The 15,657-nt window shown below is 38.9% G+C and overlaps 1 protein-coding gene across 2 annotated transcripts in view; it reads left to right on the top strand.

Annotated features, from left to right (window-relative positions):
- Positions 1-15,657, top strand: part of LOC139473820 (protein PAT1 homolog 1-like) — a 31,444-nt gene that overhangs the window by 3,263 nt on the left and 12,524 nt on the right. The window contains exons 3-9 of one of the 2 annotated variants that reach the window (XM_071256580.1): positions 4,687-4,826; positions 5,622-5,738; positions 7,056-7,124; positions 7,657-7,794; positions 8,683-9,006; positions 9,927-10,047; positions 13,727-13,864. In XM_071256580.1, the coding sequence (XP_071112681.1) occupies positions 4,687-4,826; positions 5,622-5,738; positions 7,056-7,124; positions 7,657-7,794; positions 8,683-9,006; positions 9,927-10,047; positions 13,727-13,864 (1,047 nt within the window). The remainder of the gene's footprint in view (positions 1-4,686; positions 4,827-5,621; positions 5,739-7,055; positions 7,125-7,656; positions 7,795-8,682; positions 9,007-9,926; positions 10,048-13,726; positions 13,865-15,657) is intronic. The other variant, XM_071256581.1, reaches the window with a different exon arrangement.

The raw sequence follows: 15,657 nt of genomic DNA on the forward strand, positions 1-15,657 counted from the left end.
TTCACTTTATTTTATTATAAGATTGGCCTTAGTCCAAATTACATTGTTTCTAATTGTGACACAAATATTACAATCCAACTGATGGATGTAGTATTATCTCATGCAAGCTGCGTTGACCTTTAGGTGTGTTTTGACATGATTCTGCAGTTCTTACACTGTGGCAGATGGACTTTTGCGCGGACCTCTCCATTGTGATGCTACTGAATGTTAGGTACAGTGAACTACGGTTATAACAAACTCAGAGGGACAACTAATGTTATTCTGTTACAACTGTAGTTCGTTATAAGCATTTTGACTGTCGGACATCTTGGATGAAGTCATGTGACCACGTTACTCGATCAATAACAAAAGTCTGCACTGTATAGGTACTATGTTTATTCATCTCATAAATGACATAATATGATTCATTTGCTGTAAGCTAGGAATTATAACTGTCCAAAGCTTGCCCCTTGCGAAGAGTGTCTGCTAACTAACTGAATTTCCTCACTCTAATCCGTAAATCGTTACATTTTACAAACAGTATATGGGTCATTCTCTAAAAATGTAACATTTCCTGTCCAAATGAATTTTCGTGAAAACAACTCATAATTCTGTTTTCAGATTACTTGACGATGAAGATATTTATTAGATGTATGCAATATTCTGATCAAATTACTGCTATAACCTCATGTTAGCCAATAAAATACCTTAAATGTGCAGAAATATGCAGAAATTATCTAAAGTCTCTGGGAACGAATACTTCCCAAAGTCCTGGTGATTAACATTTTGGTCAATAAACACTGATTACACTGCACAGTAGGTCTTTGGTAACAGCACAGGCTTTTAATAGTGACAGCACAGACACTTTTCAGTGACAGCAAAGACATTTTAGGATTTTTTTATCAAGTTGACACAAATAATAACAATTATTCATTCTGCTCGCCCTACTGTTGTACATAATAAAGAAATGTAACATACTTAGCAACTTTAAATGAAAGTAATTTTACATAATAACTTCAAACACCGTGTCTATGCGTGAGGGAAAGAGAGAAGTGGAGGTGTGTGCTGACAGAATGGAGTGTATGAGTAGGGAAAAGAGAGAAGTGGAGGTGTGTGCTGACAGGTGTGTGCTGACAGAATGGAGTGTATGAGTAGGGAAAAGAGAGAAGTGGAGGTGTGTGCTGACAGAATGGAGTGTATGAGTGGGAGAAAGAGAGAAGTGGAGGTGTGTGCTGACAGAATAGAGTGTATGAGTGGGGGAAAGAGAGAAGTGGAGGTGTGTGCTGACAGAATGGAGAGTCGGAGTGGGGGAAAGAGAGAAGTGGAGGTGTGTGCTGACAGAATGGAATGTATGAGTCAGGGAATGAGAGAAGTGGAGGTGTGTGCTGACAGAATGGAGTGTATGAGTCAGGGAATGAGAGAAGTGGAGGTGTGTGCTGACAGAATGGAGAGTATGAATGATGAGATTCACCAAAAGACAAGTAAGGAAATGGTACAAAGTACAGACGATGATAAGATGGAAAGACAAAAGGAAATACACCAGCCAGTTGATACAAATGAATGCCTGGGGAAATGCGTTGTCGTTATGTATAACATATCATATCCTGGTTATGTTGAAGATATAGAGCTAGGTGAAGTTTTTGTGGAATGTATGCATAAAGTGGGAAAGCACGGGAATGCAAATTGTTTCTTCTGGCCACGCAAACTTAAAGACAAATGCTGGTACCAATTTGAGGACATAGTTAGCTTTGTACCAGAGCCTTCCAAAATATCACTGTCTTCTAACTATTGTGTTGAGTCTTCTTTGTGGGAAGATATGTTGGAAACAATTCATGGCAAACAATAACCTGTGTTTATATGTGCACATGAATGAGGTCAAGAAAGATTTACTGAATGTTATATAATGCTATCATTTGGTAAAAGTGCAAATATGTTATCAGACTTTGTCTGTGCTGTTACTGTTGAAGTTTTGAAAGTTGACTATTCTCATTTCCTAACAGCTTTTTGCTTGGAATAAGCAACAATAACCTCAAAAAGTGCCAAAGGTTGTTGGTAGAGTTTCTGATCAAGTTCTGTTTTTGAGATGAGCAATTCCACATAAGATTTGTTTATGAATTTTTGCTTGTCTGTGGTGTTACCAAACCTTACATTTTTATCTAATTAATGTCTCATACAAAATACATAGAACAGTGTGATATGCACATTCATTGAGTTCCCTTTTTTTTTTGACTACCTTTGCTTCTGAAACACAGAACACAGAAATGGTTATTATAGTTTTGGCAATTACAAAATATTTTGTCTTTCCTGTTACCATGTTGTCTGTCCTGTTACCATGAATGTATTTCCTGTCACCAGGTTTCTGCCATCTCAAAAGTTATAATTGGTTCAACTCTGCTGACAAAAATATTAAGGGTGACTATTGAGGCATTTTTGACTATTGCGATACTATTGCGATAGTTAAAAGAACTATTGCGATAGTGGCCCTACTATTGCGATACTATTGCAGTAGTTTTCACTTGCAATTATAGCAGGCTTTAGCAGCATATATTTCAGCATTTTGACTGACACCATCAAAATAACTATAACTTTCGGATACTATTTGTGAAGAAAACAGAAATGAAAAGAAAACAAGTTCAAATTGACATTTCAAAAACATGAATTTTTTTTTTTCACTTCATGTAACTGGTTAAGTCTTAGGTTACTTCAGTGTTTTAGCACCAATGTGAATGAATGTGATTGAATGACTAGTATTTGACTATACAAACTGTCAAACTCTTTAATTTGTTTTATAAGAAAGTAAATGTACCAAACAAATTAACAATCGAAACTATCGATAGTTAGACAAACTATCGCCAATAGTATCGATTGTTTCAAGTTGCAATCGATAGTGTACTATCGTGAAACAAGCAATCGCAATCAATCGATAGTTCGATGTATCGTTACACCACTAAAAAATATATATATAATTCATAAAATGAGTGTAATAACTATTATTACCTTATAGAATAATGGTAGTTCCATTTCAGTGTAAGCAGTAGACAAGTTTATCGTACATCTTTTTGCAACTATTTCCATTGTATGCATATATTTAGTCTAATAATTTAGTAAAGCCAATAAATGAAATTTTATAGCTGTTGGTATTTGAACTATGCCAAAATGCAACATCCATATCATACATTTAATTCATTTTAGATTTATGTTCGGTGACAAAAACTGAATTTTATGCACGGTAACAGCACAGACATTTGGTACAGAGATGCCAAAAATAGTTTTCTGCAAAAAGGAAAATAAGACATATTAAGCCTGCATACTTAACACTTATATTCAGTAATTGTTATGTTGTTTCTGCTCAACAAAAACATTTCAAGAATGAATTCTGATGTGTTGATTTTTCATAGTCCAAAATGTTACTCTTTTAGATAATGACCCATATATCCAATTCAAAGGCTTTAGCCTAAACACTGTTTTATTATCATTGAGGACAAGGCGTCAGTGCTTACTCAGGTTAATCGCTTGCCTTCAGTTGTGTATTGCTGCTTTAAACAGCCACGTTTGGCTGTGGATGTTTTGATGGGCTGATTGGTGACACTTGAGCATAAACATACACATTGTCATTGACAGTACAAACAGGACCACAAAGTGAGTTCGCTAAATCTGTTATTTTGTTATAAGCATGTCCCTTATATCCTTCAATTGTATATGATAAACTATACAGCAAATAGCTGGGACCCAAAACACAGTTTGTTATATCCCTCATTTTGTTGTGAGCGTGTGTGTCATATCCATCAATTGTATATGATAAGCTATCCAGCAAATAGCCGGGACCCAAAACACAGTTTGTTATATCCCTCACTTTGTTATGAGCGTGTATGTCATATCCATCAATTGTATATGATAAACTATCCAGCAAATAGCCGGGACCCAAAACACAGTTTGTTATATCCCTTATTTTGTTATGAGCGTGTATGTCATATCCATCAATTGTATATGTTAAGCTATCCAGCAAATAGCCGGGATCCAAAACACAGTTTGCTATATCCCTCATTTTGTTATGAGCGTGTATGTCATATCCATCAATTGTATATGATAAACTATCCAGCAAATAGCCGGGACCCAAAACACAGTTTGCTATATCCCTCATTTTGTTATAAGCATGTTCGTTAAAACCGGAGTTTACTGTACACCTTTATGTCAGCCAGACCACTGTAAATGTTGTTGAATTGTTTTGTTGTATTGAACAAGGTTTGTCCAGGCTTGAAAATGACTTGGATTTGACTGTCTGGCCTTGAAATGGGATTACATTTGATTCTGCCTTGAACAGGTGTAACATTAGAATCTGCCTTGAACAGGTGTAACATTAGAATCTGCCTTGAGCAGGTGTAAGTTTAGAATCTGCCTTGAGCAGGTGTAACATTAGAATCTGCCTTGGAAAGGTGTAACATTAGGATCTGCCTTGAAAAGGTATGAAGCTGATTGATGATCACATAGTAACATGCCAGCTATTTGAAGTAAGCCATGTCTACTTGTCTGAATATGCTGAGAGATACCCAAAACATTGGGTACACCATGCACTATTTGATATGTTTCCCTGCTGAAATATGTGAATGCATGCATGTAGCTATTTAATCTGAATTGTTTCAAGTTTGGCCTGTTCCTGAGGGTTCCATGAAGTATCCAAGTAGTTGTACAGTTACAATTCTCTTTCAGCTGAGTTTGATTGGGAAAAGCAGCATGAAAGATTTGCAGAAGAATTGGAGGCACACTCATTTAATGACTCAAAGCAAAATGGCAATCGGACCAGGGATTCAGGCTTTGACACAGCTGAAAAGAGCTACAGACTTCAAGAGGTACAAAATGTTTCGAGTTGCACCTTATCATCCTTGAGTACTGGGGAGTGATGTACAATTACAAGACTTGAATCTCACATGTAAACAAGTTCTTGCTAGATAGTATCTGACCCCACTCAGATTCAGCACTCTCTTCTACAAAGTGAACTTGTTTCCGGCAGTTGGAAAAAAAAATTGGTTCATGTGATCCTTTAGAGTCTTTATTGGCATTTTGAAGTTGGATGTAATCATGACGAGGTGTACTAAAGAAAACAACTTCTATAGCACAGTATATCTACGCTTGACCTGATGAAGGGGCAAGAAGTAGCATTGTGCATGTATGTATGATAAGTGAAGTTGTTATCCATTATACTCCTTGTCATAATGTCATCCTTATGGTGAAGCATTGAAGGAGTTAGTTGTGACATTCATGAAGGTCAAGGTCACTGGAAAGGTGGTGCTTGTTTCTTTGTGTGTATCACCAAAGTCCCTGTACTGGTATGACATGTTGGTACGAGCTAGGAACCATTTTTCCAACTAGCAATGAGCAAACATGTAATTGGCTGAAATTGAGAGTCAAGGTCATTAGGTAGCTAGTGTCATGGGACTTTTTCAGTTGCTCTGCATTTATAAGAAGTATGTTCCCTACAATTGCATGTATGTTCCTCAAGGTACTTTAATCTGTGTTTAGTTTGTAATAGACATGGTGATATGTAATGATTTTTGGGGCCTTCTGGAAATGGTGGTGAAGGGCTGGTTCAAGCACCTCATTATGATAATGTTCCTGTGTAATATTCTTCACTTTCTTGTCCCCAGGAGATCATGGAACAGAGCATCAACCACCTGGTGTTGGATGAAGAGGAGGAGCGCCACCTCGTTGACCCAGCCATTGTCAATGTGTCTGGAAGTGCTGCCATACCATTCTCATCTCATGTAGGTTATCACAATCATTTGTCATTCACTTGTCACTGTGACTCACACACAAGCACCTGTTGAAATATCACTATCAACTACAATTGTCACAGTGCTGCAGTGTGTCGTTTCCATACTTTGAGTACTGGGGAGTGATGTACAATTACAAGACTTGAATCTCACATGTAAACAAGTTCTTGCTAGATAGTATCTGACCCCACTCTGATGCCACACACTTTGTCAAGTGTCAATAATGTTGTGTTATAACTTTCTTGTTCATATGTTCTGTTCTGTTTCAACTAACTAGTTAATACAGAAATGAATTTTTTTAGTACTTATGAAAACATTGACATTGATCTGTATCTGAAAACATAGCTAATTGTATAATGTGTGACTGCATCTTCCCACGTCAAGAGTGTCCACTATGTATGTCAATGCCTAGTTTCCACCCTTGCTTTTTCCAGTCTTCCTTTCTTGGATAGATTGTGGCACCGCCCTGTGTAGAAAACAAGTTGTGTCCATTGTGATGATATTGTATCAGATAGCTGTTCTTATTTCGTAATGGCTTCACAAAGTTGAAGGCCATAGCAGACAACCTGTTCAATCAGATAACAAAAAGATTTGTGATTGCATCCTTGGCAGACAAACAGAATGACAGATTACCACAGTAAAGATACTTATTACTGCTTCATTTCACTCTTACGATAACAGAGGCTCATGGTATCACAGTGTCAAGTAACACTGCATATCGCAGTAACATGGCACGCTCAGCAGGGGTCATTCTAAAACAGCACAGAATTGGTTGCTGTAATTAGTGTTCAGTCGTGTAAGTTAAGAAACAATGCAGTCTGCTCTCAAATATATAAAAGTACTTGGGGTGAGTAGATTGAAAACTAACCCATGAAGATACGGGTTATAATAGGTCTTCAGCAACCCAGGCTTGCCGTAAAAGGCCTCTATGCTTATCGTAAGAGGCGACTTACAGGATCAGGTGGTCAGGCTTGCTGACTTCATTGATGCATGTCATCATATCCCAATTGTGTTGATCAGTGCTCATGATGTCAGTCACTAGATTGTCTGGTCCAGACTTAATTTTTTAGCACAGAAAAGTAGGCAAGGGTGAAACTAGGTTTTGTTACAGGCTAGTGGACACACTTGCCTTGGGAAGATAGCGTGGCTGTTTCATGACGTATGAGTAGGCACATGGTTGAGCAAGTGTGGGTCTATCACAGATCCAGTAAATAACATTACTGTAGCAAGCAAACTTAGAATGAAAAGAAAGCTCGAAAGCTATGGCTATTTTTTTTATAGGAATTTTATGGTGTTTCTTGATTGCAGAAAGAAACTAATCTTGACAAGCTGTTTGGACCATCTTCCCCACCAGCTTTCCTAGACACAGAACACTTGGTAAGGACTGAACACAATATCTGCAGTCTTCAGTGTTGTCAAAGGGATCAGTTTGGTTAAATTATCAGGATATTTAGATAGTTACTCTCTGCAGCATAGAAGATTGGTGATATCTTTCAGCCATCAGTTGATCTGATCATTATGATGATTTGTTTCCTGAGCATAGCTCCACTCCTGTTAAAATTTGTATTCTCAAAACTGTGCTCCACATGTTCTAGTAGGAATGTAGTGCCTGCTGTTATGGTAGGATTGTTTACATTTTCATTGATGCACACTGAAGGTTTAATATGTTCGTTTCTGAAACACTAATAACACTAAAATACTAACTGAGAAATGAAGTTTGATTGTTCATCTTTAGGTAGCATCATCATGTTAAAACACGGTTGAACACTGTTTTGGGCCCACTTGCACGAAGCCATCAAAAGTCTTTATAAAAGTATGGGAGTTACGTTCATCGTAGCACCTAGTAGACCCTGTTCTGTCTGTTTGTAGTTACATGTTTCTGTTCATGTGTACATGTGACCACTTCCAGGTATCCCCCACCAGCAAGAACATATGGGGTTCACCGGCCCGTGACTCACCGTTCTCAAAACCTGTGAACAACAACCTGCAGGCTCTGTTTGACTTTGCCAAGGGGGCAGGGACAGGAAGTCCTACCCAGACTTCCAGTGTAAGTTGTTCTGTAGCTCGTTCTGGTCACCCAATGGCAGGTAGAACAGGTCCCCATCAGCTCTTTATTGTCAGATTTGGCAGAGGTTTACAAAGCATGTTCTGGTTGATTGTGTGTCTTTGTGCCCTGCTGCTTATTCTATTAACCACTGGTTAAATTTGGTTGGTCCTGATAGGTTCTACAGGGAGCCAACAGTTGGCTACTCTTCTGGTCTTAGATGGTGCATATTTGCCCTCAGTGGATGCCACAGATGTATGACATTCCAGGAAAGACCATTTGTCATCAGTTACTTGGGCACAATGTCCCAAACCATCTTGATACAACTGTTGTAGGGGTTGATGATATAGGTGGATTTTAGGTCAACATTGCTTTGTGGAAGGACTTGTTTGTTTTGTTTTGTAGCTTGACAATGTTGATTTGATTAACAAGTTGCCATGATTTTCCTGTCATCTTGGTAATAGTGTTGTGAATAGCACACTGAGTCATTAAGTCATGTTAAACATGGATATGTATGGAGATATATTCCTCATCACACTTCACAACATATGAAATATAGAACAGATATACTAGTATATTCAATCCTAAGAGACCCGTGAAGTTTCTGGGGTAGAATAGGTCTACAGCAACCCATGCTTGCCGTAAAAGATGACATGCTTGTCGAAAAAGGCGACTAACATGATCGGGTGGTCAGGCTTGCTGACTTGGTTGATGCATGTCATCGATCCCAATTGCGTGGATCAATGCTCATGATATTAATCTCTGGATTTTCTGGTCCAGACTCGATTATTTACAGACCACCGTCATATAGCTGGTATATTGCTGAGTGCGGCATTAACCAACCAACCAACCAACCAAATCAATCCTAAGTGTGTTGAATGTGACTTACAGAAACCATCAGTTATCCAAGCCAAGCCTCGGGTGTCAGGCATCCTGCCTGCTCCCCAGTCTCCCATAGTTCCTTCAAGTGCCCAAACACTGGCAGAGATCGAGAACCAGTTGCTGAAGAAGAAGACTCCCACGGTGATGACGGCAGAGGAGTTGGAGCGCCAGATGAGAGGAGAGTCCCCACCGAACCGACATCCTGTGAAGAGAACAATTGCCACCCCTGGCAGTGTCTCCACCTTTCCAGATCACAAGTCCCCTTTCTCCATGCCAGTACCCATCCAACCCATCTGTAGACCACTTGGTCCCATGATGCCAAACTTATCACAGGTAAGGTCGGTAGAGGAGGTGTGATGTAATTCACGTCATAGCAATGTCACATACAGATAAAATGACTTCCTGATATGAAAGCTTGAGATGTATAATCTGTATATGCCAATTATAAATACTGATGTGTTTGTGACTCGTTTAGAAATTATCCTGTTAAAAATGTTATCAGTTCAGGTGCTGCCCCAAGTGTGTAACATTTCATATCAACTCATAACAGCGATATATACGGCTAATTAACAAAAAGCAAGACATTATTCACTGTGGTACAGTTCATGTATGATGCCTTCATTTTTGATTAGTAAATAAAGATCATGTTCGCAAGCTGAAAAGGATCACTGGGTTGTTATGCTGATTTTCTGGAAATAAGGTATTGCATACATATTTGTAGACAATCAACTCAAATTCATTACGCAATGGTGATATATTTTGCATATTTTACGCAAATACACAGCTTATCTGGACCTCAGTTTGGTGTATTGCCGATACTAGTGTATGTGGTGTGTTGTCACTGAAGGCACTTTTCAACATATCCTATTATCATTGCATTGTATCTCCACTAAAGTATCATGATATTAGTGTCAATAACGATGTATTCTTGTACCCATAGTGTAGGACTGGTGGGTATGTTTGGAACAAGTCATGCACACCACTTAGAAATAACTTGATCTTATAATTCCATAGCCCTAGACAAATTAGTTTACTGGTTTAAAATTATGTTTGATTAAGGTGTTCAACAGCATTTGACAAGTCCTTATGATTTTTAATTAGGCCCAGGGTTCTTTGTGTCTTGTTTTGTAAGCATATATTTATATGCCCTGATTTGACTTGCAATTATTGTTATTAATAAAGGCTCAGATCTCTGCAGCACCATTGGCAACTCCTATCTATTTCACCTGAACATGGGAGGTAACTTGTTTCAGCCACCGCCGGGTTTCAGCCCGGTGCCGGTCTCCCGTTCTCATGACGGACGTGTGTCACCCCTCCACCAACGATCAATGACCCCGCCCCTTGGAGGGCACTCACCAGGCCAGGGCTTTATGGGTAGGTTGAGCTGTTTACGTTTCTTCACTGTTTGTGAAGTGACTGTTGTGAAAGCCATTGGGGGTTATTTTTGGTAAGGTTTTTGCTGGTATGAATGAATATTTACTTGATAATTTCTTATCAGGTGATTTTAGGAAAGTGCATTTCTGTCATTGTTTTTGATTTTAATGTTGTGATTCATATTAAATACATAGTTAGAAGTATACATGTTGCAATTTAAAACTTATCCCAATGTTAATCTTTACCTGGGTAGCCAGTGAATGATCAAGTAGTGGGAGTTGCATGTGTGTAGTATATCTTGTATAGTGTGCAGTTGTAGATTAATATATGCATTGGTTGTGGAAACAGTCTGACAAAGTGGACATGTTGGTGGAATATTTCGTTCATGTTCATGACAAATATAACATATAGTATTTTGAAGGTCTCAAAACTCTCAGGCTTTCGCTCAGATTTGTTGGCCCTGTGTGGACATGTGAAGGATGTGTAGGTTTCTTTAGCCAATTTCTAATTCTAATAAATTTGGGCTTCATTGTCAAACTTCTGCCTTGGACATGTTAGACAGTAATATGCTGTCTTGAAATCTTTGATTTGTTCAAACTGAGAATTTAGAAGCCTTTTAGGCTACTAATGGGATTGGGTGGTTAGGCTCGCTGATTTGGTTGATTCATGTCATCGATCCCAATTGAGTGGATCGATGCTCATGATATTAATCTCTGGGTTGTCTGGTCCAGGCTCCATTATTTACAGACCGCCATCATATAGCTGGAATATTGCTGAGTGCGGCGTAAAACAACAAACCAACCAACCAATCTGATGAGAAATTTCTTTTCATGTAGTTTTTGTCAATTGTGACTGAGAGTTGTGGAATCGAAATAAAAGATCTGAGGGTCTTCAAGACTTGGTTAATATCAGATTTGTAGTACTAAGGAGTAGTCGACCATAACATTGAAGGGTGATCTAATTGGTTTTGATTGGTAATTTTTACTTAATTTGAAGACATGGTACAATGAAGGTAAACTAAATTTTAGGATAGTTCATCGTTGATGAAACACTGCTAAATGTTACATTTTTTAACTTACCCTGCATTACTCCTTAATCATTCGCTGTTTTGGGCAGAAGGAAGAGCTGTGTGAGGCCTTGCTGAAGGTTTTCCAACTGGTTGTGTGGCTAATCTCATCACACAGCTCCCACGTGACCACGGTAGTGATGGCATCATTTATCAACACATGACTACTGCCCCTCAGAGAGAACAGTCACCTGTTTTGAGCTCTCATCTGTATCTATTACAATACTTTGCGTTTTATAACACTATAATTTTATATAAATTATATACTACCTGTATGGTTTGTGTCTTCATATATTACATATGCTCTTAAGATTTATCACTTGATTGTGGCTTTTTGTCAGTGTGTATCAGGCATATAGTTGTTCCAATAAGCCATTTAGAAATAACCTGTGTTCTGGGATTTAGGATATTACATACACACACAATCGTGGGAACACGTTGTGATGACACCATACTCACTCACTAACTCCTATGGAACCTTTTGTGAAAGAAAGGATCAGGACCCCACTACTGCGTCACCTAAATTCTTGGCTGAATACCTCTTTTATCTGCGGACCAAGCAACACCTGAAAGGCAGCACCATTACTGCCTATTTTGGTGACTCTCAATTTGGTGTTGGCAGTTCCGAAATATAAGATAATGACCAACATCCCGGAACTACAAGCGCTATGACACTCATTGCGTCTTGAAGATCAGAAGGCCAAGTCTTGCCCTCCAGCATGGGATTAGAATGTCGTACTTCTGTGTTTGCATGCTTCCCTGTTTGAGCCTCTTCACACAACATAATTTTATAACTTCAACAACGAGATGATCATCTTATTGGCACTGGCCAAGGCGGCAAGGGTTAGAGAGCTTAACACTCTCGACATTACCCGCAAACACTTTGAGCATGCTACACACAGAGCTGTTCACCTTGGGCTGTGCTGGCATTTCATTGCCAAGAATCAACTCAACCAGTCCTTCTCCATCACACCTTTGACATCATCGATTGTGGGAACCAAAGACGACAAGGAACTTCTGTTGTGCCCTTTGCACATCCGTCTTCTCCAAGATTCTGTCTGCATGGTCCTCGGAAATGCATGTTTATTCCCGCCTTTTAGACCTCCATGACTAAAGCCGCAGCACCATTATTGTTGCATGCCATCATCCTTCAGGCCTATGATATCGCCAACCTTGATCCAAATAGAGCTAACAATCCTCATGTGATCAGATGGCTCTGAAAAGTAATTGCTCTGTGACAACCATCATAGAAGGATGCTTTGGGAGGTCTGACACTGTCTTCGCAAGCCACTACCTGAGAATTGTAGCCTTGGAAGATGTCAAAGGCTCCTGTCCACAGCCAGCCTTACTTGACTCATGCAGTTTTCACGTGCCCAACAGGATGGGGATTCTGCTAACCAGTAGTTTGGCTTGGTGAATCAGTTCCAAGACTTAGGCACACACTTATTTCTCTTGCTGCTTTTAAGAAGGACGTCCTCATACTCTCGTACTGTCTGCAGACAGGATTGTTCGAAGTAGTTACAGATCTGCACTCAACGTCTGCTGTGAAGTACTGGAGTTTCATTTCACTGAGATCCCGCATCTGAAGGTATGCCCTATGTCATACCGATAAAGATGCATTAAGGAGTAATGCAGGATAAGGTAAAAAAAACAAGTAAAATCTAGATAGTTTTTATGTTTGTATACTTATCCTGGATTACTTTGTCTAAAGTGGCCCACCTGTCGCAGAGCTGCCTCCCCTCAATGTCTGCAGATGTCACGATCTTGCAGTAATGTTATGATGCGGGATGTCATCACTTCGTGGCCACGTGGGAGCTGTGTGATGGGATTAGCCACGCAACCAGTTGGAATAACTTCTTCTTCAGCAAGACCTCACACCCTTCTTTCTGCCGAGAACACTCAGTAAATGCATTAAGGAGCAATGCATGATATATATACAAATATACAAAATATCTAGATTTTACTAGTTTTAGAACCTCATGCCAACATTTTCTGTTTTAAATGACATTAAGCTGTGCTTTGTCAGTGATGAACCACCTTAAAACAGAATAGGTTTATCTCCTAATTATTGGCATGTCCAGTCTCATTGAAATCAGGTCTTAGTTCTCGCAACTGCTAAACAAAGAACTGAAGCCATCCCATTATGGGTCATGTCAAAACGACCTTTCATTTGTCCAACCAAAGTATCGCTTACCAGATCAGGAAAGTGACAGTTGGAATGTGTTTTCTGTTCACGCAGCCTCTCGAAGGTAAACACGGGTATTCCAAAACGCAGTTACGGGCTGTACATTTATTGGTCAGTTTGGTGAGATAAACATAACAGAAGAGACTTTTCAAAGCCTGTCGAATGTACTGCCATAGAATCTTTGCAGTCTATCAGACATTCCCAAATTTTCTTTTGTTCAGTTTTCAAATGTTGAATCATATTTTCATTGGTCGGTCAAAGTTTGCGAAAGGTCGTTCTGACGTGACCTGTAATGTGTTGTCCTCAGTTCATTGTTTAGAGGTAGAGAAGTAAAATCTGATTTTAATGACATGTAGTATGTCACATTTTGTCATGTGAAATTTGGTCGTGTTGAATGTGTTGTTGTCAGTGTGTGTGTCTTGTTACAGGCATGTCATCGTCCCCACTTGCCCGGTCCATCTCCCCTACCCCTCCCCAACTTTGTGGTACCCCAATACATAGAACTCCGTCCCCTGTGCAAGCCAGGTTCATGTCACCCTACAACAGCCCTGCTGCCATCTACATGGGTAGGTTTCATCAGTACTTGATACACGCAAATTAATGCTTGCCCAGTAAGGCATATCATTTGTAAAAGTTTTAAAGGGCTAGGAGAATGTAGAAAACCATGTGTTCAGTGTCACAGAAAACTATATTAGCTCCAGGGATAGAAACTAACAGTTTTAGTCCACTAGTCCTTATAATGATAACGTATAGCAATAATCTTAAATATGGCTACTTTCTTCCAGTCCTTATGATATTGGGCAGTTTGGCAAGGACTATAGGACTAAAGTACTCATGGAAATGAAAAAAAAACGGTTTGGCCGGATTTAATAATCGACACAAAGCATTACGTAGATGTGAATACGAAATAACAAAACTGGAAAAGTACTTGTCTGGATTTGCTAGTTTCATCTCGGTGCTCAATACAAAATGTACTTTACAGGAGGTAATTTGTAGGCACCTTAACATTCAAAAATAAAACTAAGTCCAAACTGACATGGCAGAAACAGGCTATAGGCATTATGCAAATTAGCCTTGGAAAAAAAGTTATCAAAACAACAATAAAAATAACAGCTATATTTATGTACATAATAATAATGACATGTAAGTTGTTGTTTGAGAAGGGAATATGTTACTTTTTACGTTCTGATATTTTGACGATGATTCACTATCCCACAATGCCACTCACAAATCACTAACCACTCACAAATCACATGCACGTGGGTTTCAAGCACCTGTTTTCACCTGTCATCAAGGTGTCATAGGTCATGGCCATTCACTTTGATCTACTAACACCTGATTATGCTCAGTTTCACAATAGTCTGTTTTGTTAATATTTTTACACACTTTTACGTGTAAAAAGACATAAAAACCTTTGATACGCTGTATTTGTGCCAAGGCCCAATTAGTACTAATTTAGTTGTTTGAATATTTATATATTTTGTATATTAACTGCATTTATTTAAAATCTGAGATAGAAAAAACTGTTTTTTTCCATTTCCTTGAGTACTTTAGTGCCAATTTCTAACGCTGACATCCTTGCTGAAATGGATTGCTGTTACTCGCTGTAAACATTGAATCAGAAACAGTATTATTATGACCAAGAGAAGTATGATTCATCCTTTCTGTAGAATAAATACCAACTGTGTCTCTGTTTTAAGATGATACATTCCAGTTTTTATGCATGAGATGACTTGTGGCATAAAGATCCAATCCTCTATATTAATATTTCATCTTCATGGTCTCCATCGTATGTATATACTTACATACCTACAACAGTGTGCAAAACCCTGGATGTTCAAGTTACAACTTATCTGAATTATAACTGTTCATTAGCACATCAACAAATGGAATTAATTATGTTTTGAAAGACTTAATATTTTTCTTTAAGCAAGTTGAAAGTTTAGCACAGTAGTTAACATGTGTGCACAGAATGAATGGCACCTGGACACTTAGATTAAGCCCAGATTATGTAATACTCTAAGTGTAATCCAGCGGTCATCCATACATTAGACCATATTCATGCTAAATTATTGTTAGATTTTCGTCCCTTCCTATCTCATTACCAAACACAAGGGCACGGCTGGCCCAGTCATCTAAGGCTCTACAATTTGCTTTGTAGAGTTGCGCCCTTTAGTAAGCCAGAAACCCATAGTAGTGGGTTCGAATCCCGGTTCACCTCGATTATGTTTCCACCATACTCATGCTGGTGGGTTTCACCAAAGTGGTAAACATGACCTGCATCACTTTGGCCTTTCCTCCCACATTAAACTGACGGCGTGATCTAACTGGAGCAGTGTTATTGTCAATACCTAACTCG

Source organism: Haliotis cracherodii, unplaced genomic scaffold (assembly GCF_022045235.1).
Source record: "Haliotis cracherodii isolate W230 unplaced genomic scaffold, xgHalCrac1.p SCAF_3, whole genome shotgun sequence".
Lineage (NCBI taxonomy): Eukaryota > Metazoa > Mollusca > Gastropoda > Lepetellida > Haliotidae > Haliotis > Haliotis cracherodii.